Consider the following 22195-nt stretch of genomic DNA (forward strand, 5'->3'; position numbering starts at 1 on the left):
TTCCCTGCTTCTTATAAAAGATATCGACACAGAGTCACAAACTGAGCATTCAGACCTAATTACGGAATTGAGCAGAGAGCTGCTGGCCTGAGAGGGGAATAAACCTTGACAAACACAAATACGTTATGTAACTAAGAAACATGGCAATAAAAATTGTGAAAAAACAGGTGAGAGACAAAATGGAGGCATGTTCCATGCCCCAAAAGCCTGACATTCCAGAACAGTACAAAGTGACCTAAAAGACACTAGAATGTCTACATTCAGACACCACTGCAATGCATAAAAGCCCATGTAAGTAAAATGATTTAACACTATTTTGTTTAAATCTTGTATTTTTATTAGACCTTCTCTGCAAATATTATAAGCACCTTCTCCTCCAAGTTACAGTATTGTTTTGAACACTTGGTCCAATGTAACACAATGTGCGATGCTTCAAACTACTCTGCATTCCTTGATTTGGAAACTGCCACTTTAACAGCCTGCACAATGGCATCTTTATCAATGCCAAACATCTTAAGGAGCTCTGCTGGTTTCCCACTTCTTGGCACATGGGATACTGCTAAACGAGTGACTGTGATACCAGGCTCTCCAACTACAGCACCTGACACTGCTTCTCCAATGCCACCTAGGAAAAAGACAGTAACATGCATAACATTCATAGTGTCTAGGCTAACAGTTTATTTCTGCATAAGCAACTTCCTGCAGCTATTAAAATAACCACAATTTGGAAGATCTAAAGGTTACACACATTTGTTTTGTTCCTATGATAAGGCGGCAGTGTCAGCACTATCACCTCCTATAGGCTAGACTTAGGCAAATCAGGTTCAATTCCCCACTTCACCACAGACTTTAAGTGAGTGGGCAAGTCACTTCAGGTAAAATTTTCAAAAGACCTTAAGTGATCTATAAGCACTTAGGAGCTTAAGTCTTATTGAAAGTCAGTTAAATTATTTTGAAAATGTTACCTTTAGTCTCTCTGTGCCTCAGCTTCCCATCTGCAAAATGGGAATAACTTTCCTATCTCACAAGGATATTGTAAGGTGCTCAGATACTATGGTAATGGGGAGCTATATAAATATATCTAAGAGAGAGAACTCTCAAGAGGCCAGCAGCATCTTTCAGAACCAGGCACTGAGAGCCAGATTTACTGTAACTTTCCATGACAAGACCATCACCTCAGCAGTGTGCAATTAAACTACTGGTAAAGTTTAACACCAAATTTACACTGGCCCAGCAGCCACCGACATATGGTTCAACCCAAGAGAATGGTGCAACCAATCCCTGAGTTAGGTTCCTAATCCCCACTGAATTCAAGGGGATTTAGGCACCCTGATTTAGGCATTTTGTAAATCCTACTAGATGTCTATCGATCATTAGGTGCCTAAATATCTTTGTAAATCTGAGGCTGAGTTATTGCACGATGCTGGGAGAGAGGTACGAAGAAGAGCTACCTACTAACAACAGCTGCTGCAGGCTGTCTTGCAGAGGCAGACACAATGGGCTTGATTCTCTTGGGCTACACCATATGTAGGTGGCTGAGCCAGTGTAACTGTCTCAATAAGTGAATTTCACACTGCCAAGGCAATTGTCTACTCATACAAAGTTACAGTAAAAACATCTTGCAAAGCTGAGAATAGGTGCAAAAAAGCATGTGGCTCAATCAAACTACCGGCACTGGTTTTCTGGAACAATGGCGTATCTAGACCAGTATTTATAATTATGCTCTCTCACTCATGTTGAAACACTGACCACAAACACCAGTCTAGGACAAACTCACAGTAACAACATCCAGTGATGCCGTACTTCATGTTTGTTCCTCTGATGACGTCCCTTTTAATGCTTTTCTCCCAAGTAGAACAAGGATGACACATAGATCATGGAAACGTGTAATGTAAAGGCTTGCCCTCACAGGACGCTTTTACACAGGGAAGCCATTGAAGAATTGTGCAGGGAGGAGATATTTGCCACAGGCCATGCACATGACTTTTTACCCTCCTGGTGCTCTCCAGGTATCCCACAGCAATGATAGGGAATATAATAGGCCTGCAAGCCGCTGCTGCACAGATTATGGAATGAAGAGAGGACAGAGGGAATGTATGCCAAGCAATCCAGAATCAAGCCCAATGACTCAGGGAATGCCAAGGAAAGTGCACATAGCAGTGGCATCTATTACATCTTTTAACACAGTGGCTGCTGTATATGCTCTCTGCTGGCCAGTGTGGAGAGGCAATCGCCATAGTCCCACAATCACCTCACCACCTCTGGAGTCTATAGCATTAGCAGGAGCAGAAGGATCAAGATTTCACCTGATCTATGTTTAAGGGAGGACCCTAAAGTAAATGATAACTACAGGTGGCCTCTAATTAACCCATTACCTTAAGGAAAAAACAGACTTTCACCTCTCCCAATCAGTTTCAATTGTTAAGGATAAATCTGCAAGGAAGATGGCTGGAAACTTTTTTTTAAAGAAATAAAACCATGAGATAAGCCACGATATTTCTGAGTCTCAAAAGTCAAGAGACTGTAGGCTTGACAGGTCAGCTCTGTGGGCTATCACTAAGGCTGCGAGTCTGTCACGGAGGTCACAGAAGTCACAGATTCCATGGCTAGGGGTTTGGGGAGTGCTTAGTTGGGGTGGGGTCCCCCTGCAGCTCCTAGGTCTCTGTGTTGTGCTCTGCCAGCACCTGCAGGCCCCACCTCCACAGCTTCCATTGGCTGTGGTTCCCGGCCAATGGGAGCTATGGCAGCCAGTGCTTGTGGCAGGAGCAGTGGAGGAGCTCCTTCCCTGGCCCCTGCCTTCACTGCCTAGGAGCTGCAGGGACATGGAGCTGGGTAGGAAGCCCCGCCAACCCCCAACCCCTACACCAGCAGGGGTCCCGGGTCACCTCCTCCAGCACCTGTGGCGGCCCCGGACCTCTCCTCGCCCCCCCAAGCACCCTCATCCCACCGCCCAAGTTTTAGTCAAGGCAGGTATTTTTAGTAAAAGTCATGGACAGGTCATGGGCCCGTGAATTTCTGTTTAGGGCCAGTCACCTGTCCATGAGTTTTATTAAAAATACCCGTGACTGAAACGTAGCCTTACCATCACCAGCTGAAATCAGCTTACCTTCAGGGTAATGGTCTTCCACAGTGATAATTCTGCCTTTGGTTGCTCTTGCATTTTCAAGTATGGTCATCTTATCCAGGGGTTTTATAGTGAATGGATCAATCACTCGGATGTAGATTTTTTCTGTAGAAGTGGAATTGTAGTTATTGTACAATATAGTATGTGCCTTTGAAGAATGCGAGAATTAAAAACTTCTGTAAGAAATGCAGTGTGAAACCCTGAGAGGCTCTTGCATAATTACTGAAAAAATGGCTCTAATGATTTCTAGAGTATGATTTGCAAATTTTTTATTCTGAACTCATGAGTCATACATGCTCCCTCCCTATTCCCTGGAGATGACTCCAGCTCCCAGCACAGAGACCTTTACCTCACAGTAAGTACAGTATGGTAGCTGAACCCAGACTGAAGGCTTTTCACAAACAGTCTTTATTGCAAGTCATCTGCTACTTGCAAACTGCTCGAATTTCACAAGCCACAATCCCTACTTCTCCTTTGGCCAGCAACGCAATCTGAGTTTACTCTGCCATTAACTCAGAGTCTGAGGCCCAGGCTGTCTGCTAAGGCACTGCACAACTCAAGGGCACGTACAAAATGGCTTTAAGCTACCACAGCTTCTCCTTGTTCTTGGGCTGGCTGCATGCTGAGCCAGCTCTCACATATGTCAGAGCAGCCTGAGGCCTGGTCTAATGTGTACCAGCTACCAACTACCGCAAGGGGCCAATACAACAGCCAGGGATCGCTGAGGCACAAGGAAACCTCTGCCACGTTATGCTGACAGTCAGGGGATGGCTTAGGAACTGCTATTGCAGTTCTAGGACATCAGAGGATGCCCCTACAATGGGATGATCCATTTGTGGCTGGTTATACTGACTTAAGGGCTTGCGATGAAGTGCAAAGCAGTTACAGTGCAAAAGGAGAATCTGGACCTAAGAATCAAACTTACACAATGCCGCAAGCAGCTCAAGGTCATGGAAGAACCTCTGTCTACCCAGGCACAGTGTGCAGAGCGCCCACTAAGCCATCTGAAGTATTAATTGTATTACACTCTGAATATCTTGTAATCTATTCTTGGGCATAGGCTATTGAATTAAGAGATGGATTGTGTTGGTCACATTCTCCTATTATTCCATTGAAGGATTTTTGTTTACTCTGAGAGATGTCAGTGGACTAGAACATTGTCAAAGGATAAGGGCTTCTTGCTTCTATTTGAATGCTGAGGCACTGATCAAAAAATCAAGCTAGCAATGAAACATGCCTACAGCAAGAAGCATTATGAACCAAAGTCTTATTTCAATTATCTTATTCCTATTACAGCAAATAATTTATGCAGAACATTTGAAATAAACAGGTCAGACTGGTTATTCAGTTCGCCTGTTTACTGAAACAGAGTTAAATGTGCCGACACAATGAATCACATCCTTATATAGTGTTTAGCACACTCTGGGCACAATAAAAAAATAAATTAGTACTCAGCCAACTGGTTCAGATATCCTAGAAAAGCTTTGGCTTCCTGCAGTGTACTACTCCATCTTCAAATATACAAGGTATAATCAAAAACTAAGGTGATAAAATAATGCAGGACTTAAAGCAGCAGTTGGCAACCTTTCAGAAGTGGTGTGTCAAGTCTTCATTTATTCACTCTAATTTAAGGTTTTGCGTGCCAGTAATATATTCTAATGTTTTTAGAAGGTCTCTTTCTAGAAGTCTATAATATATAACTAAATTATTGTTGTATACAAAGTAAATAAGGTTTTGTAAATGTTTAAGAAGCTTCATTTAAAATTAAATTAAAATGCAGAGCCCCCCAGACTGGTGGCCAGGAACCGGGCAGTGAGAATGCCACTGAAAATCAGTTCGCGTGCCGCTTTTGGCATGTGTGCCACAGGTTGCCTACCCCTGACTTAAAGAGTAAGTGTAAATGATAATATTAAAAATATTACAGAGAAAGGTGGTATTTGTAACCCAAGGCAGATTTTATCATTTTGAGTCCTGGTTGTTGGCATAGTTCAATGGTAGCCAGCCTGTGTGCCACTGTATGCTGTATTAGTATATTCTGATTGGTTAAAGAAAACAGAGAAGCAACAGATACTCTTGCTAGCAGCCCGACTAAAGTAAACAGGATTACTCACAGGACTGAAGATTTACAGGATGGGATGCATATTGTGATATTTCAATTAACGGAAGATCAGCTGTTCTATAACATGTTTTTAAATGAGTTTCTGATTAGCAGAGTTTACATTTATCTGTGGAGAAGACTCAGCTATCCAGCAATCAGGCTGGCTGATACTGATTTCTTTCGGTCTAGTTAGACAAATAATCTCCATTTACCTTTCTTCAGCTGCTCTGCTGCAGCTAGTGCCTCATGCAGAGTCACTCCTGCTCCAACAACAGTGACCTGGTCATCCTTACTCTTGACCATCACCTGAGAGGAAAAGGCAAATAAGAATTAAATTTTTTTTTTAGTTTCCTCTTTATGATAAATATTGTTGATGGTTATTTGACTAAGATTCCTTTAGTTTTCTTTACATATTGACTAGGCGGAGACAGAATACCCTGGAGAAGAAGGGGTTTTTGAGAAGGAACCTGGTATGTTATTTCAGATGGCACCGTTCTCTAGACAGTACTTACCTTGGCCTGTCCAATCTGGAAGTCCTCGTTGCTGCTATAGATAACTTCATTTTCAGGACGACTGGTCCTTATGAAACAAACGCCCTGTTTCCAAAAGGAACGCAGCCTGAGTTACAAAAATAGCTGTGGCTAAGGCATTCTAATTTTTATACACATAAAACAAACTTTCCAGAAATTGATTTTTTTCATTCCACTTAGCTCTGGTTTCATCCCTTCGATATTATCAGTGGTTTTATTGAGCGAACTTTCCCTGCCCAACAACTCTCCTTAAATCCATCACTGGTGCTTTTCAATTACCCTACTCTCAGTCACCACTGCACAGTTAACCCCTTTTTCATGGTGCACAAGCAATTTAATATCTTACTTCTCTTCCAAAGGTCATCCAGTTTTTGCTTCTGGAAATGAAAATCCTACCTGGCCTAATTAGGATTTAAAATCTTACCACGCTGCTAGAAAAGCTAAAATCTCTAGTCAGTCTAGCAGCTTGAAGATCAAACAAACTAGGCAAAAGAGCAAAGCCTCAGCTAAAAGCAAGGAAGTTCATATTCCTTCTGTTCATGTTCAAATGCTCTTCTAAAGGAAAGTACCAATTCTTTTAACAAACCACTACCTGTATTCCATCCCTCTTTTCCCTTGCTCTTGCTCTCCCGTTCTGTTTTGCATCTCTTTTACTATTGGCCATATCTGACACACCAACATCTCAACACTGCATTGGTTAAGGCAGCATTAGGAGAGACACAGGAGCAGCTGCTCAGATTATTCAATCTTTGTTTAGACAAAAAAACTTTAATAAGTAAGTAGGAGTTTCATACAAGCAGGGACTGTAGAATCTGACTTTTTGTTGCCAGCAATCTTTGGAGACAATGGATCAAATTCAGTCAAAGGCAGCCTGAAGTAAGCAGGAACTTAAATGGATTTATCCTCAAATCTCCATTGTGAGATGGGCAATGAAATCCCAGAGAAGTTAAAGGACTGGCCCAAGGTGACACAGGAAGTCTGTGGCAGCACCACCGACAGAATTTAGATCTCTCTCATAGCCCAATCTCTTAACCACAAGTGCATCCTCACTAACAGGAGAGTGGAAGAAAATGGGCCAGATCCTCGGGCAGGGTAAGTCAGCACAGGTCCAATGGAGCTACAGTGACTTACACCAGCTGAGGAACTGCCCCAAATGCTTTAATTTTTGTCTATTCCATCCCCAATGTCTCCAAGTCACACTCAGCTGGGCTGAATGTGGCCCCCACAGAACACCACCGTGGGGTAAGTTACACTTTTTGCCCACCCCTAAATACCAAATCAGAGCTAGTTACATCGTACCATTCCCCCATTTTTGAACCAGTTTAGACCCAGCGTGTAACCATTGTTCAACCATTTATGTGAACATGCCCTAGAGTACAACAAATCTCCCATTTGTGCACTCAGAACCAGTCAGGGCAGAGTTTGTCTATACTGGAGCTCTAATTTCCAGCTCGGGCAGATATATGCATGCTAGCTCTGATTGAGCTAGAGCGCTGAAAATGAAGTGCAGACACAGAACTGCGAGCAGCAGGACAGGCTAGCTTCCCCGAGTACAATCCCGTCTGAAATCCTAGGCACGTACTCGGGTGACTAACCCATCCTGCTGCTTGCACCACTGTTGCTATGTTCTATTTTTAGAGACACTGGCAGATCAGGTGGCAGCTTATGTCAAGGCCCCAGGCCTCACTGAACACTTACAAATGCATAGCTGGAAACCAGTTTTGCTTGCCAATATGTAGCATTACCAAAATAGATATTAGATGTTAAAACAACAAGACTGTGTTTAAACTTTATAAAATGCTTGTAGGATGCTGCATGTACTGATGTCACTTATAACCTCTATAGCCCATGGTATAAATTATACTGCGCATTTGCATTCTAAACCTCTGTAATTGGGTAACTCACAAAGCCTGTCATGCCCACAAGATGGTCCACTCAAGGCAAATGGGGTATTGTGTAGCATCAAAGGAGAAAGGCCCTGTTGATTGCATTCCTAACTCCCTCCAGGAAGGAGAGACCTATGCATGCATTCATCCCATCAGTTTGGACTCTGGAGTGGAGGGGAAATCTATTTATAGAACATACCATCCATTTGGGGTGTCTGCCCTGCCTTTTGACAGTCTGACAGTGCCTTAAGACACTCCATACAGCATGACAACATCTATCCAAGCTGGAAATCACACCTGCAACTCCAGGATAGACATATCATCAGACCTCTCTAACTGAAGGAGATGTGCTGCCACAATGCCAATGCCTTTGAAACTGAGGCATATAAAAGATGGGCTAGTAACAAACAAGATTTCCATCACTTATAAAAAAAATACATTTAAAACAAATACATATTTTCCAAATCAGAAATGCAACGGCATAAACCTTAGTGTTAGCAGCTATTTCTACTGCTTTTTCAGTGGATACAGCATCGCTAGGATAAAAGACAGTTGAATTTGGAACAGCACGGAACATGCACAGATCTTCGAGCCCCATCTGAGAAGGTCCATCCTCTCCTAAAAGAAGGAAAAAAACAAGCACAAAATGGAATTAAAATCTGCTCTGGGGACGCATTACAGCAGAGGTGGTCAAAATAATATATATCAGGCACACAGAGGACATGCAAGTCTACCTGCTTCAGAAAAGAATCATCTTCTCTTTAAACTTGGACCCATCTAAATAGTAAATAAGAAGACAGAAGGAAACTAAAAAGAAAGAGAACTAGGGTTATAAAGAAAAAAAACAGAAAAATAAAATGCAACAACAAAACAATAGTAAAGAAAGAAGCAACTAAAACAGGAAGTGTATGGAAGAAAGAAGAGGAGCTATAAGTTATCAAAGCACCTTCAGATTTACAGTTCAACACAGAAGTTTTGTGAGAAAAAGTTACGCTCAAGTAAATAGTGTCATTCTGTATTTAGGCTGCTGGAAATGTGAAAGGAGAATCACTTCTATTTCATTAACAGTTAATAGCCCATTTGATATGATTATTTTCAGATTTTTATGTTTGTTTAAAACAGGCCTGCACAACTCGTAAAGCGGTGAGGGCCACATTACTCCGAAGAAAACAGCTGAGGGCCAAAACCTCCCGGCCCTGCAGAAACACCCTGCCCTAGGGCCGCCCAGCCCTGTGGAAACAAACCCTCCTTCCCCAGCGCCGCCCCACCAAAACAGCTGTGGGCCAAAAAGGAAGGTTGGGGGTGGGGAAGTGATACTTTATTTTAAATCAGCCAGGGGCTCCCAGCTGAAGAGGTGGCTGGAAGCCCTCAGGGTCATATTAAAGGGCCCGGGGCTCTGGCAGCTGGGGGAACCCAGCAGGGCTGGCTCTAGGTTTTTTGCTGCCCCAAGCAAAAAAAAAAATTTGGCTGTCCCCCGTCCCAGCCCTGGGCTCCCCCCTGTACCTCCCTGCTGCCCCAGTCCTGGGCTCTCCCCCCACCCACACACACCCCCTGCCACTACAGCGCTAGGCTTTACCCTTTCCTCCCCACCAGTGCCCTCCTCCCACCCCGCTGCTGCCCCAGCCCTGGACTCCCCACCAGTGCCCCCCCCACCACACCTCCTGCCACCCCAGCCCTGGGTCACTGGTAACTCGCTCCCAGGGCAGGTCATTCAGCAGGAAAATTGGATGTGCACAAAACACAGACAGGATTGGTTCCCATATGGTTACAGAGCTGCAGTAAAGTGGAACAATTTTCAGTTGGTGTGATTGGAGGATATCTGGATGCATATTATAAGATTGTCCTCCATAAATGAGGAAAAGTTGAGGTGCCTTTATTATTATTCTGTTCCACTTTTTGTTTCTATGGGGAATTTGTCAACGCAATATCACTGTCTTCCTTTCAAACAAACAAAAAGGCAATGGCTGTTGAAAATAGCAATTCCAGTCCTAATAAACATTTCTTGCTCAATTTTATCCTACTTTTTCTACGGCAAGTTACAGTGGATCAGTATATTTGATTTGGGAGAAATGAAGTAACAGCTGCCCAAACTGAGCTTGAGCACTCTTTAGTTTTGAGGTGTTCAAATCTGGAAGGCAGGTGCTGAGTGGGGGCACTGTGGGCTCCACAGAGGAGCATGACAGCAACTGTCTGGAGCTGCATGGAGCCAGACACGCTGGTCTGAGTGGCATGGTAAAGGGGGCTGGGGGTTGGAGAAGGGGTAGGGGGTTCCGGGGGGGGCAGTCAAGGGACAAGGAGCGGGGGGGGGTGGGGGTTGGATGAGGCGGAGGTTCGGAGAGGCAGTCAGGGGACAGGCAGCAGTTGGATAGGCATGGGAGTCCCAGGGATTTATCAGGGGACAGGTAGGGGGTGGGGTCCTGGGGAGAAGCTGGGGGGGGTCTCGGGAGAGGGCAGTTGGGGACAAGGAAAAGGCAGGCTTAGATAGGGGCTGCGGTCCCAAGGGGCAGGGGTCTCGGGAGGGGGCAATCAGGGGACAAGGAGCAGCGGCATTTAGATAGGGAATGGAGTCCTGGGGGGCAGTTAGGGGCAGGGGTCCCGGGAGAGGAGTATCAGGGAACAAGGACCAGCGGTGCTTAGATAGGGTGTGGGGGTCTTGGGGGGCAGTTGGGGCAGGAGTCCGGGGAGGGGGCAATCAGCGGCCGCGGGCTGGGATTCAAAGGGCTCTGGGTTGCTGGCAGCCGTGGGGAGTCCAGAGCCCTTTAAATCCCAGCCGCGACTGGGAATCAGAGGGCTCTGGGCTGCCCACAGAGATTCCTAGCTGCAGCTGGGATTTAAAGGGCTCAGGGCTCCCCACGGCTGCCAGCAACCCAGAGCCCTTTGAATCCCAGCCCGCGGCCGCTGATTGCCCCCTCCCCGGACTCCTGCCCCAACTGCCCCCCAGGATCCCCACCCCCTATCTAAGCACCGCTGGTCCTTGTTCCCTGATACTCCTCCCAGCCACTGCTGAGATTCAAAGGGCTCTGGGCTCCCCGCAGAGCGCCGTGTGCGGGGGATTTAGAATCCCCCCGTGGGCCGCATACTGAGGCTCCGCGGGCCGCATGTGACCCACGGGCCGTATGTTGTGCAGGCCTGGTTTAAAAGATTAAACAAGGATCCATATATTGTAGTAAATAGTCTCATGAAAGAGCAGTAAAAAGTACAGATATTATTCATTTAACTCTAAGTATCTTATGGCATAAATTGCAGGTCTATAAAAAAGACTTGACACAGAAAAGTGTTCTGTATGCCATGAGTCGCCACAGATAAATAAAAACCAAAACAACCCAACAGAATGCCCTTATGTAATGGAGCTCTGGAGATGGCACTATTCCAGACTAACCCTTCAAAGACTCCTGAATCCAATCATGTCACTGCCTGCAATGGCAAAGAACAATCAGGAGCAAAGCCTTTCTGTACAAGCCCACTAACTGCTACAAAAGAGGTTACAAAGGAGTTCACAAGAAGAATGTGTTTTTGTAAGAGAAGCCCCTTCCCACCCCCACCCCAAAAAACACACCGGAGGAATTTTCAACACTACCAAAAAAAAAAAGAAAAAAGTACCAATGAAAATAATGTCCAAACCAGGGCAAAAGTGAACAAGCGGTCTTAACCTACAGTCATGGCATGGGAAGACCCTCCCACTGACATCCACGTACATACAAGCACTTGCACTGAATGGGACTTCAATAGGAGTTTTCCCATCATTAGGTCTGCACAGTGGTTACGCTTCCCATTGAAAGTAAAGCAGAAAGGCAGAGACAACAACTAATGGACAAAGCAAAAAACCCTAAAATTCAACAATATTAACAGGCCATTGAATCAAAACCCAAGATAAAGATTCTAGTGTTAGGTCCACTTCTATGTCAGGCATTTACAATCCACCTTCAATATTATCCTTTATTGTTTAGCACCAACAATGTTTAAGGTGCTTTACAGATAAATATTAAGACACAGTTCTGCCCAAAAATTACTATTTAAGTAAAAATCCTGTTAAAGCAGAAATTTGGCATACATGGGCAACTAAGAATAGAAAAAGCAGCAAAGAGTTCTGTGGCACGTTATAGACTAACAGATGTATTGGAGCATGAGCTTTTACGGGTGAATATCCACTTTGTCGGATGTATTCACTCACGAAAGCTCATGCTCCAATACGTCTGTTAGTCTATAAGATGCCACAGGACTCTGCTGCTTTTACAGATCCAGACTAACACGGCTACCCCTCTGATACTTAAGAATAGAAAATGATTCAAGTTACATATATAACAACCCCCCTGCCTCCAACAAAACCCAGGAATGTTGGGGTTTTGAACTCCCCGCAAAATGGCTTGAATTACAAAATGTCACGTGATTTGTCAGCATGTTATAATCACTAAAATTGTACATTAAAACAATCATTAAGATGGCACAATCATGTACACATTGTAATTTCTGTTCATACATATTTATACTGTCCATTTATTGGCTCCTATAGCACACTGTAATGGCTCAAACTATTATGATCTAATCAGGTAACTGACTAGTTTTTTGTTGTTGTTTAAAGTACATATTTACAAATCTGACTCTGACTGTTCATTTATTTAATTGCCCAATTATCTAAACCACAGAAGCCCAGGATCACACACAGTTGTGTGCCCCATCTTTACAGTTAATTTCCACCACTGGCCAGTTCTGAAATCAGTGAGAGCCATGGGTATCTATAAAAATTTTTTTTCTTCTTCAAACAATGTAAACAACAATTCTTTTTGAGCCCTCCTATTTCAAAAGGACTTTTTCCAATTTTTCCCAAATATTCTCCTTTGCAAGACTGTTGGTAGACATACAAAATTTTAGGTGCAAAGAAATTTTTTTTAGAAGGTTAGAAGTGGGGACAAAATCCAACTTATAATGGAAACGGTCTTATAACCATAACTATGGAGTCCCCTCTGTAGCTCCACAGTAAAACAGTTCAAATGACAAAGGCCGTGAAGCAGATCAGAAATCACTGCTCTCACAAAGGCAGTTCAACTAGTTATTGGAGTCTCATTTTCCCCAGCCAATGAAGGCTAAAAATAAACACCGATTTCTCTGATGGGGAAGAGGCTTTTGTTCCTTTAGCTTTTGCTGCTGGTTAAACTCATTAGCGTTAGACTGTGGGAGCTACAGACTATGAAAAAGAAGGAGAACTAGTCTTTACAGCAGGGGCAGGCAAAGTTTTTGGCCTGAGGGCTGCATCAGGTTTTGGAAATTGTATGGAGGGCCAGTTAGGGGATGCTGTCATGGCCCAGCTCCCACCTCCTATCTGCTCCCCACCCCCAAATCCAACTCCCCCTGTTTCTTGACAGCCCCTCTGGGACCCCTGCCCCATCCACACCCCCCCGCTCCCTGACCGCCCCCGGATCCCTGCTGCCCCATCCAACCCTTCTTCTCATTCCTGACAGCCCCTCTGGGACCCCTGTCCCAGCCAATCACCCATTCTCCCTGTCCCTCGACTGCACCCGGAACCCCTGCCCCTGACTGCCCCCCTGCCGCTCCAACCAACCCCCTCTCCTTCCTGACTGCCTCCCCGGGACCCCAGCCCCCATTCAACCCCATTTCCCCTGACCACCCTGACCCCTATCCACATCCCTGCCCACCACCCCGAACTCCCCTGCCCTGTATCCAACCCTCCGCCTCCTTACTGCACTGCCTGGAGCACCGGTGGCTGGCAGTGCTACAGCCACCATGCAGCACAGATCACCGGATCAGGCTGGGCTCTGCAGCTGTGCTGCCCCAGGAGCACACAGCCCCGCTGCCCAGACCACTGCGCCTGCAGTGGAACGATCGAGCTGAGGCTGCAGGGGAGAGGGGACAACAGGGAAGGGGCTGGGAGCTAGCCTCCCGGGCCAGGAGCTCAGGGGCCAGGCAGGACAGTCCCATGGGCCGGATGTGGCCCACAGGCTGTATTTTGTCCACCTCTACTTTACAGGAACAAGGTTTGTAAAGAAAAACTCTTAATGATATACCCAAGCCATAATCCTATATGCTATAGAGAGTGTGGAGACACTCACCTATGGCTACATTATGAGGCTTTTAGCGACGTGGCTGTGCTGCTACAGCTGTGTTGCTAAATGGCACACGGTGTAGCTGCTGTTTGTCGGCAGAAGACAGCGGCTTTGTTGGCAGGAGAGCGCCTATGCGGACAAAGCGCTGGTCACACTGGTGCTTTTCGTTGGTAAAACTTTTATCGTTTGGGAGGATTTTTTTTTTTCAGCACCCCTGAATGACAAAAATTTTGCCAAAGAAGTGCCACCATAGACAAACTCTAAGTGTTTGCTATGAAGACATATAGCACATGAACATCCACTGAGCTGGGACAAGGCTCTATCTTCCGGCTTGTCTACTGGAAGTTTTGGTACTGCTTTATATTGGTTTGTGGTAAAGTTAAAGCGGTACAGATCCCCAGTGTGGATGCCATTATACTGTATAATTTATATATTAGCATAGCTTATTTATGTACATTTACGAATACACACACACACACACACACACACACACACACACACACACACACACACTATGAATATCTGCTCCTGCTTTCATTTTGCAATCCTTATGCTTTTTGCCTGCTCCATCCCCAATATGAACAGACTGCACTGGGCAGTTGTGGAGGTAAGCAAAAACTGGAAGGGGTACTGCAAATTCCTTAACTGTGCACCTACTTCACAGATTCTAGTTTTCTAAGCTCTCTGTAACATTAGGAAGTTTAGTTTTATTAAGTTTATTAACAACTACAGTAAGTAAGAAATACTGTGATAAGTCAAAATTATTATATCAAATGGGTAAGTTTAAATAGCAAGCCCTATCTCCCATAACAATAATAAAAATCTACTAATATCTAAGATGGATGTAGTATCTTTCATTCATAGATCTCAAGACGCTGGACAAAAGTTGGTATCGTTATTCTCCCATTTTATGGATGGGAAAAATGAGGCAGAGACAGCAAGTGACTCTCAAAGTGACACAGCGCAAGTCAATAGCAAAGATGGGAATGGTCATCACTGAAGCCACTGAATATTTCTGGTAAATAACCCCAGGTTGCACTTACCAATAGAAACGCCACAGTGAGAGCCACAAAGATTGATGTTACTCTCAGAAATGGCAGCCATACGGATCTGATCAAAAGCTCTGGTGAAGAAGGTGGCAAAGGCACTCGCAAAAGCAACAGTCCTGTCACGAGTGGCACAGCCAACTGCAATGCTCACCTGGGAGGAGCAAGAAGAGGAAAGTCAATTAACAGGGAAGGGTACACGATGTGGGAGTCTGTGGGAGTTTTCACTGTGAAACCTCTTTATCTTTTGTGACTAGTACCTCAGAAATTCCTACTTAAAATCTCTCTCTTTCACTAACTTCAAATCTTGTCCCTATTAATTGGATCTTCACTTAAGGAAAGCAAAGGCAATTTCTTCTACCCAATCCTTCTGCTCTGGAAACCCCAGTAGAGTCCATTCTATTTATTAATTCTTATCGATTGTTTGAGTAGCATCAATACCTTTTCTTCACCTATTTCCAGGCAACCATTCTGAGGACTCTCATACCTGACTCCCTCTTTTCTTTTTCTGTAAACGAAAGCTGTACATTTTTCAATCTGGAGATTTTACTACCTCCAGTTTGTGGAGAGTGATGATAACAGCTATGGACGGTTTTGTCTACCTTTGCTTTCGACTGACATCTACCAAAAAAGTGCTTCACCAATGTAGATGAGTGCAGAACACAGAATCACTGGAATCCCTTGATACATTTACACAGTACCTTTTATTTCATTATCCCAGAGATATTATTCTGCTCTTGGGGCTGATTTTCTCTCACTGACACTAACGTAAATTAGGAGTAACTTCACGGAAGTCACCGCAAGTATACTGAAACGTAACATGCAAGAGGAGACCCTGTGGTCCTTAGGCTACAAGTTATTGAAAACCAATGGCCAAATTCTGCTCTCACTTACACCCAGGCAGTTTCATTTGCTTCAATGAGGTTGCACAAGTTTCAGACAGAATTTAGCTGAAAGAACACTGTATTATTCTCTGACATAGATTTTTTAACTCTGTCATTATAAAAACCACGAGGACAATATTGCCTAATTTTCTCCCTCTGTCCTCAAATTTTTACACCCACTCTTGTGTTGCAGATTGTCAAGCTATGCCATTCTATTTCCAGTTAGAAGTGAGAGTTAACAAGTTTCTTGAACTTACTCTCCACAGATCATGTTGTGGGATACGTTGTTGTTACATATACTCTGTTTGTCTCTTTGCAAGTTCTGCTAAGAAGCCAAATGTTGTGTGTGTGGGGGGGGAGGGGGAGTTTAAGTCATCTGTTGAAGACACATTTCCATTGTGTTGTTATTCCTGCCATGCAGTTTTTTCTAAGCAGAGGGCAAATCAAATTACAATGCCTGGATAAACACCTAAAATCAAATGCTAAAACATTTATCATCAAGACAAAATTATCTAAAAATCTCATCTGCTGCTGCAGGGTACACAGTATTTCATAGAGCAAAGGAAATAATTACCATGTTCTGTTCGGCAATATAGCATTCAATGAAGCGGCTGGGATGTTCTTTCTTAAACAGGTCAGAGAAGGTGGAATTCTTTGTGTCTCCATCTAAAGCAATTACTCGGTCGTTGGCATGGCCCAATTTTGCAAGTGCAAGGCCATAAGCTTTGCGGGTAGCCATCTTTGAAGAGGAAAATAAAACAGTGCTCTTATTAGATTCTGAATGGGATTTTTTTGTTTGTTTGAGGTATGTTAAAATTTTATTAAGTGTAAACTCTATCAAGATTTTAAATGTAAATTATTAAGACACATACAAGAAACGTAATAAACCCAATTCAGAAGTCAGAAGAGAAAACAGTAGGGGAAATGCAATACAACACAGCATCAGGTCTATTTAGTCTGCACAGAACACCTATATACTTGCTTTTCTTTAAATCCAGACATGATGTCTATAATCTACCACCTGCATAGTCAAAAAATTGCCTGCTCAGACTTTGTTTTTAAAAAAATGTAGATCAAAATTCCATGTGGTATAAACATTCAGCAAACAACTTTGTTCTTCACTCTGATTTATTTTTGGCTGAACACTTCAACAAGGTGAAAATATTAACAACTCTATGGAAATTGAATACTTATTCAGCCACACAAGTGACTTCCACACACTGATGTTCTCAATCACTGAAGAGCTGCTATAGAGGACTCGCTCACAATTCTTTGCCCTTTAAACTTCTACTTGAATGCAGGATACATGGCTATTTCTTAAACAGAGTGGACAACCAATGACTTAAACTCACACCAATATTAACGGGTTTGAGGCAATCAGCGAGTCCCTCCCAACTACCACATTGGAAATTCGGAGTCAAACCCATGTCATCATATTTACACAGCTAGTCTCTTTTAAGTCAATGGTTTCAATTCTGCTCCCATTTGCCCCATCGTGTAACTCCACAGGTGTACATCTCGTCATGTGAATAAGGGGAACATGATTTAGCCCGTTCTAAATAAAAACCCTACCCATTTAAACACTATCTCCCAGCATCAGGCAGGTCACATGGCAGAAGTGTGGGGCAGAGAAGCAGAGTTAAAAAAGGAAATGAAGGGGGAGCATTTATGGTAGACAGGTGAAGGACACCGCACAAAAAGAGAACTGTTTTTATTTATACAGGGTCTAGGGTAAGACCCAGAATTTATTGTCATTCATTTGGTAAACAATTCACCCAACAGAATGGAAAGTACAAGGAAGCACTTTCCTGGACAGCATTTTTTCCCTCCCTCTCATCTGTAAAACAGGTATGTGTTAGTAGACAGCATGGTACCTTTTCTCCTAGTTTATAATTTGGTGGAGATGACATCTTAATGTTTCTAATATTTACGACTGGTGCATCCTCTTCTGGGAGGGCTGGGGAAAGCTTTTTCTTGCTCTGGATTTTGTCATCAATTTCCTGAATGATTTGTTCAGCCTTGTCTTTTGGGAGGGGCTTACCATGCCAGTTTTCCTTATCTTCAATACCTGCATTTAAAATATATAATAAAATGGAATATATAACAAAAGGAATTAAAACCCTTAGTCTCACAGTCCTTACCAAGGTTGAAAGTGCTGAAATCAATGGGTGCTCTAACTGAAGGACTCCACTATTATGCCCATCGTGAATAGTAACTACATCACCCGCTAGCATCAAGCAAATAAAAAAATGTTAATGCATAACAGAATAGAAAAGATCAAATCCTAGGTATTCTACATCTATGGGCCTGGAGCAGCAGCCATTCCATGCACGGAACTCCCAGTGGTACCACCTGGAATTGTGCACGGAGTACCTACAAGACTTGGCCCCAAAATAGTGACAGAATTTAAATACCAAACACATACACAAATTTCATATAAAGGGCATGTCTTCACTGCAATCAGAGATGCGACTGCAACTCAGGTGGGCATACCTGCACTAGCTGCAATCTAGCGTGGCTAAAAACAGCAGTGAAGACACAGCGCACAGGCTCTAGTGCAGGCTAACAAGGTAAATATGCACCCAGGGTCCCCGGCGGGTTTCTACATCCCATGCTGAAGCCCATGCTGCCATGCCTTCACTGTTATTTTTAGAAATGCTAGCTAAATTAAAGCTAGGGCAGGTATGCCAACTCATGCTGCAAATGCACCTCTGACTGCAGTGTAAACATACCTACAGCGTCAGCAAATACCAGTTAAATATCAAACAGCATTCACTCCTCAAAAACTACACTAACATCCCATCATTTATGTATCTATTCAAGAACGGGGGGACGGATAGTTCAGTGGTTTGAGCATTAGCCTGCTAAACCCAATATTGTGAGTTCAGTCCTTGAGGGGGCCATTTAAGTATCTGGGGCAAAAAAAATAAAAAGAAACTGTCAGGGACAGTACTTGGTCCTGCTAGTGAAGGCAGGGGACTGGACTCAACGACCTTTCAAGGTCCCTTCCAGCTCTATGAGATAGGTATATCTCCATATATATTAAGCAAGACCTAAAATTTTACAATATTAATTAAATAGTTACATACAGTTTTAACCTTGTGTGCCTAACAGTACTGGGAGAAGAACATAAGCCCTGGCAGAACTCCACTACTCTTGCTTGCTTATGTAATGAAAAGATGAGCATTATGCATTCCAATTTCCACTGATCCGTTAGGTGATCAGAAAGAGGAATTCACATCCTACCACTTAAAATTTGTATTCAAATTCAGCAATGGTAGAGTCCTTAGTGCAAGCTAGAGTATAGTTGGCATTTTTATTATAGGCACAGTGTCATGTAGCCAGCATGCATTTCTTGCCATGCAAGAACCAATATAAAGCTTTCTGTCAGACAGTAATACCTGAGAAGTACAATCAGTTTGGATGGATTTCTTCTTGTAGTTTACAAGTATTAGGCAGAAATGAGAGGAAACAGTTTCCTATACACTGACAAGTGTTAGATACGTTCAGTTGTCAGTATCTCAGTGGGAAAAGTAATACTAATGAAGTGTTTAAAATAGGGTCTTCGGTGCCACCATAAATTCCAAGTTAATTCAATAAAGACTAAAGTGGCTGCTAGCCTACTACAACAGCTTCCTAGTATAATGTACCTTAATGGGAATTACCGATTATGTAAAATTAAGTATGATATATGATCAAGTGTTGGTGCACTGAGTACTGCATGTCTAACATGGATTTAGTTTCATATTTGTCCACACACTATGGGCATTTACAGCCTCTGGCTGGGACACACTGCACACCATCGCTCCTTCTGATCCACAGGATTTCAGCTGCCTCTGCAGTAATGCTACTCCCGTCCTCTGGTCAATTGGAGGATTCTCTGTGAATTAGTGAGGGCAGGACAGGAAGAGAGTAACTGACCTCAGGGGGATGTGTATTGTCTCCATGGAAATTTTAAAGATAGAGTAATATTGCCTGAGACTGATTTTCCATGGCCTTCTTCCATGTGAAGGAAACCCCTTTAACAAGAGTCTTAAAGGCAGTAATTAGTGGACAAAGTTCCACTGTGGTGCTGGGGGTGCTTTAAGCACCCAGAGTTCCCACAGAGGCATGAGGCTTCGGCACAGATGTCCTGGTGTTATGTATACATCTCAAACAACCACTGGGTGAGTAGGGCAGACCCTCTCTTTCCTCTGCAGGGTGGCAAACACTGGTGTCCTCCCAAAGGGAAGAATGCAGGAGGACCTGAATGGCAGAAAATCATCATGGAGTCTCCTCCCCACCAGGTTTCATCATATAGGAGAATGATCAGATCCACAGTTCGTATCAACTTCCCAGTTAGTCCACCGAGCAAAGACCTGATCTGCCTGGGACAGCATCTTCTGTTTTAAATAGATTAAATAAATATCTAAGGTTTAGCTAATAATGCTTTGGAAACTTAAGTTTTACACAGAAATTTAAAAAGCACTTCGGATAAAGAAAATCAATAGTTTATACATTTAATGAAATTGTTATCTAGGAATTGGGTTTCATATACCAAATGTAGAGATGGAATAAAGAGAGGTTTCATTATCTAGACTAGTCTAAGGTCAGGGTTCAGTGAAAGACCAAACTGTGTCTAGAATTCAGGTTCACATTCAACAGCACTGAAATCTCACCAGCTCTTCTCATGAAATTTCAGTCCCAAGTGATAAAGACCCTCAAGAGGTCTGGGCAGATTTCAGCCATCTTGCAATTCTGGTCTCATACAACACAGAACTGGAGAAAAAAGTTTAGAGATGGTTTCAGATTCAAGAAATCCTCTCAAATTCAAAAGGTTGCAGATCTGAGGGTCTGATTTTGGCTTGTTTCTAACCACTCAAATGTTAAATTTTACTTACCTTATGTGCTTTTAAATGACTATACCTTTATGAATGCTGTTTGAAACATTCCTCATATGTAAATCATACATACATGTGCCATTAAATTCCCATGTTATTACCTGATATTCCTTTGCCTTTAAAAGTTTTTGCGATAATAGCAGTTGGTTGATTTTTGGTCTGGCCAAAGGCTTTGCAAAGCTCCTCCACACTGTGCCCATCCACTATGAGAGCATGCCAGCTAGGAATGCAAACAGACAGATTGTTTCTAAAGGGTTTATAGAAACGAATCTCTGAAAGAGTTAGTAATAATTAATATTACTTCATTCTGATACAAGAGGCTCTCAAAGCACTTTAAAAATATTAATTAACACTCATTAAACTAGTAATATAATCACATATTTTTTTAGAGGAGTAAAATAAAGCAGAGAGATTAGGTATTGTCCATGGCCATACAGCGTAACAGTGGCAGGGTGAGCAACAGAATCTAGAACTTTAATCTCTTAGGCCACTATTCTAACCCACTGTACAACACTCCTTGCCATGTAACAGCTACCTTTCATTACAAGAGCAAGTGATCCACATTTTTAAAAAATGAATAAGAACTGACATTGAAGACTGATAAAATTGTAAACTAGTGTAATATGGACCAAACTATAATTTGCCTGTGTACTTCTATAAGGTCCTGTAAATACTTTTGTGCACACATGTAAAAATTATAATAAATCTTTAAGCTAGCTGATGACCTTCCAGGAAGCAGTACAAATATTAAAACATATTTATTTGAATAATGTTTTTCATGCCTATAAGAGAAAAATGACATTTTATCCCTTCTTCCTGCCCCCTGTACATCTGAGGCACCCACTGTTTCTCAAGAGATATAGTACACATAGCCAGATGCATAACTGTTGCATATTTTTTTTTAAACAATGTAAGGTCCCTAAAGTACTAGACAAGCTCCTCTAATAAATCTACATGAATAAAGAGCTTTACAAAAAAAAACAAAGATAAAAAAGTTGCAGTTTTGTATTGTTCTTACAATACAAAAACAAGGATCTGATCCTCACAAGTGGGGACAATATCCTGCATGGTGCTGTTAGACGTTATCGGAATTCAATTAGCTTTAATATGCATATTTGAAAATACGTGAAAAACAGACACAACACATGGTTTTGAGAAGACAGGAAATTGAACTTCTTTCAACTACATACCCAAAGGCTTCGCAGCGTTTCTGGTAGATCTCAACACGATGCTGCAGAGGTGTAGGGTCACTTTGTCCAAGACGGTTAATGTCAAGTATAGCAACCAGATTGTCCAGCTTGTAGAACCCAGCAAAGGCCATTGCCTCCCAGACGGAGCCTTCAGATAGTTCCCCATCCCCAAGCAGACAATAGACTCGATAGCTAGAAAAGAGTTTGTTTGTTTTTTAAATTAGTTAGTATGTCAAGTTACATAAAAATAAGACACAAATATTCAATTAGGGTTATACAGAACAAGTACAAATCTCATTGAACAGAACTGACTAAATATATTATAGGCTCTCTCTGTTATAAGTGTATGGTCTTTTTCCTTAGATTTTTTTTCACACTGACCAACACAATCTGTGTCTGATTTAAACTCCCCCACTGGTATGGTGTTGTACACTTGCATAAATGATTGAGGTTTGTTGTATCTGGTACTGAAACTGTTGGAGTGAGAATATTGGAAAA

General features: G+C 42.8%; 1 protein-coding gene across 4 annotated transcripts in view; it reads right to left on the bottom strand.

The window, feature by feature from the left end:
* Window positions 1-314: 314 nt before the first annotated feature.
* Window positions 315-22195, bottom strand: part of TKT (transketolase) — a 35077-nt gene continuing 13196 nt past the window's right edge. For all 4 annotated transcript variants that reach the window (XM_030569321.1, XM_030569323.1, XM_030569322.1 and 1 more), the window contains 10 exons: window positions 21698-21889; window positions 20609-20727; window positions 17502-17695; window positions 16202-16366; window positions 14741-14897; window positions 8126-8256; window positions 5735-5818; window positions 5435-5528; window positions 3107-3229; window positions 315-625 (listed from right to left, as the gene is read on the bottom strand). In XM_030569321.1, coding sequence (XP_030425181.1) covers window positions 438-625; window positions 3107-3229; window positions 5435-5528; window positions 5735-5818; window positions 8126-8256; window positions 14741-14897; window positions 16202-16366; window positions 17502-17695; window positions 20609-20727; window positions 21698-21889 — 1447 coding nt within the window. In that variant the 3' untranslated portion in view covers window positions 315-437. The remainder of the gene's footprint in view (window positions 626-3106; window positions 3230-5434; window positions 5529-5734; window positions 5819-8125; window positions 8257-14740; window positions 14898-16201; window positions 16367-17501; window positions 17696-20608; window positions 20728-21697; window positions 21890-22195) is intronic.

This window comes from Gopherus evgoodei, chromosome 7 (assembly GCF_007399415.2).
Source record: "Gopherus evgoodei ecotype Sinaloan lineage chromosome 7, rGopEvg1_v1.p, whole genome shotgun sequence".
In the NCBI taxonomy this organism is placed as follows: Eukaryota; Metazoa; Chordata; order Testudines; family Testudinidae; genus Gopherus; species Gopherus evgoodei.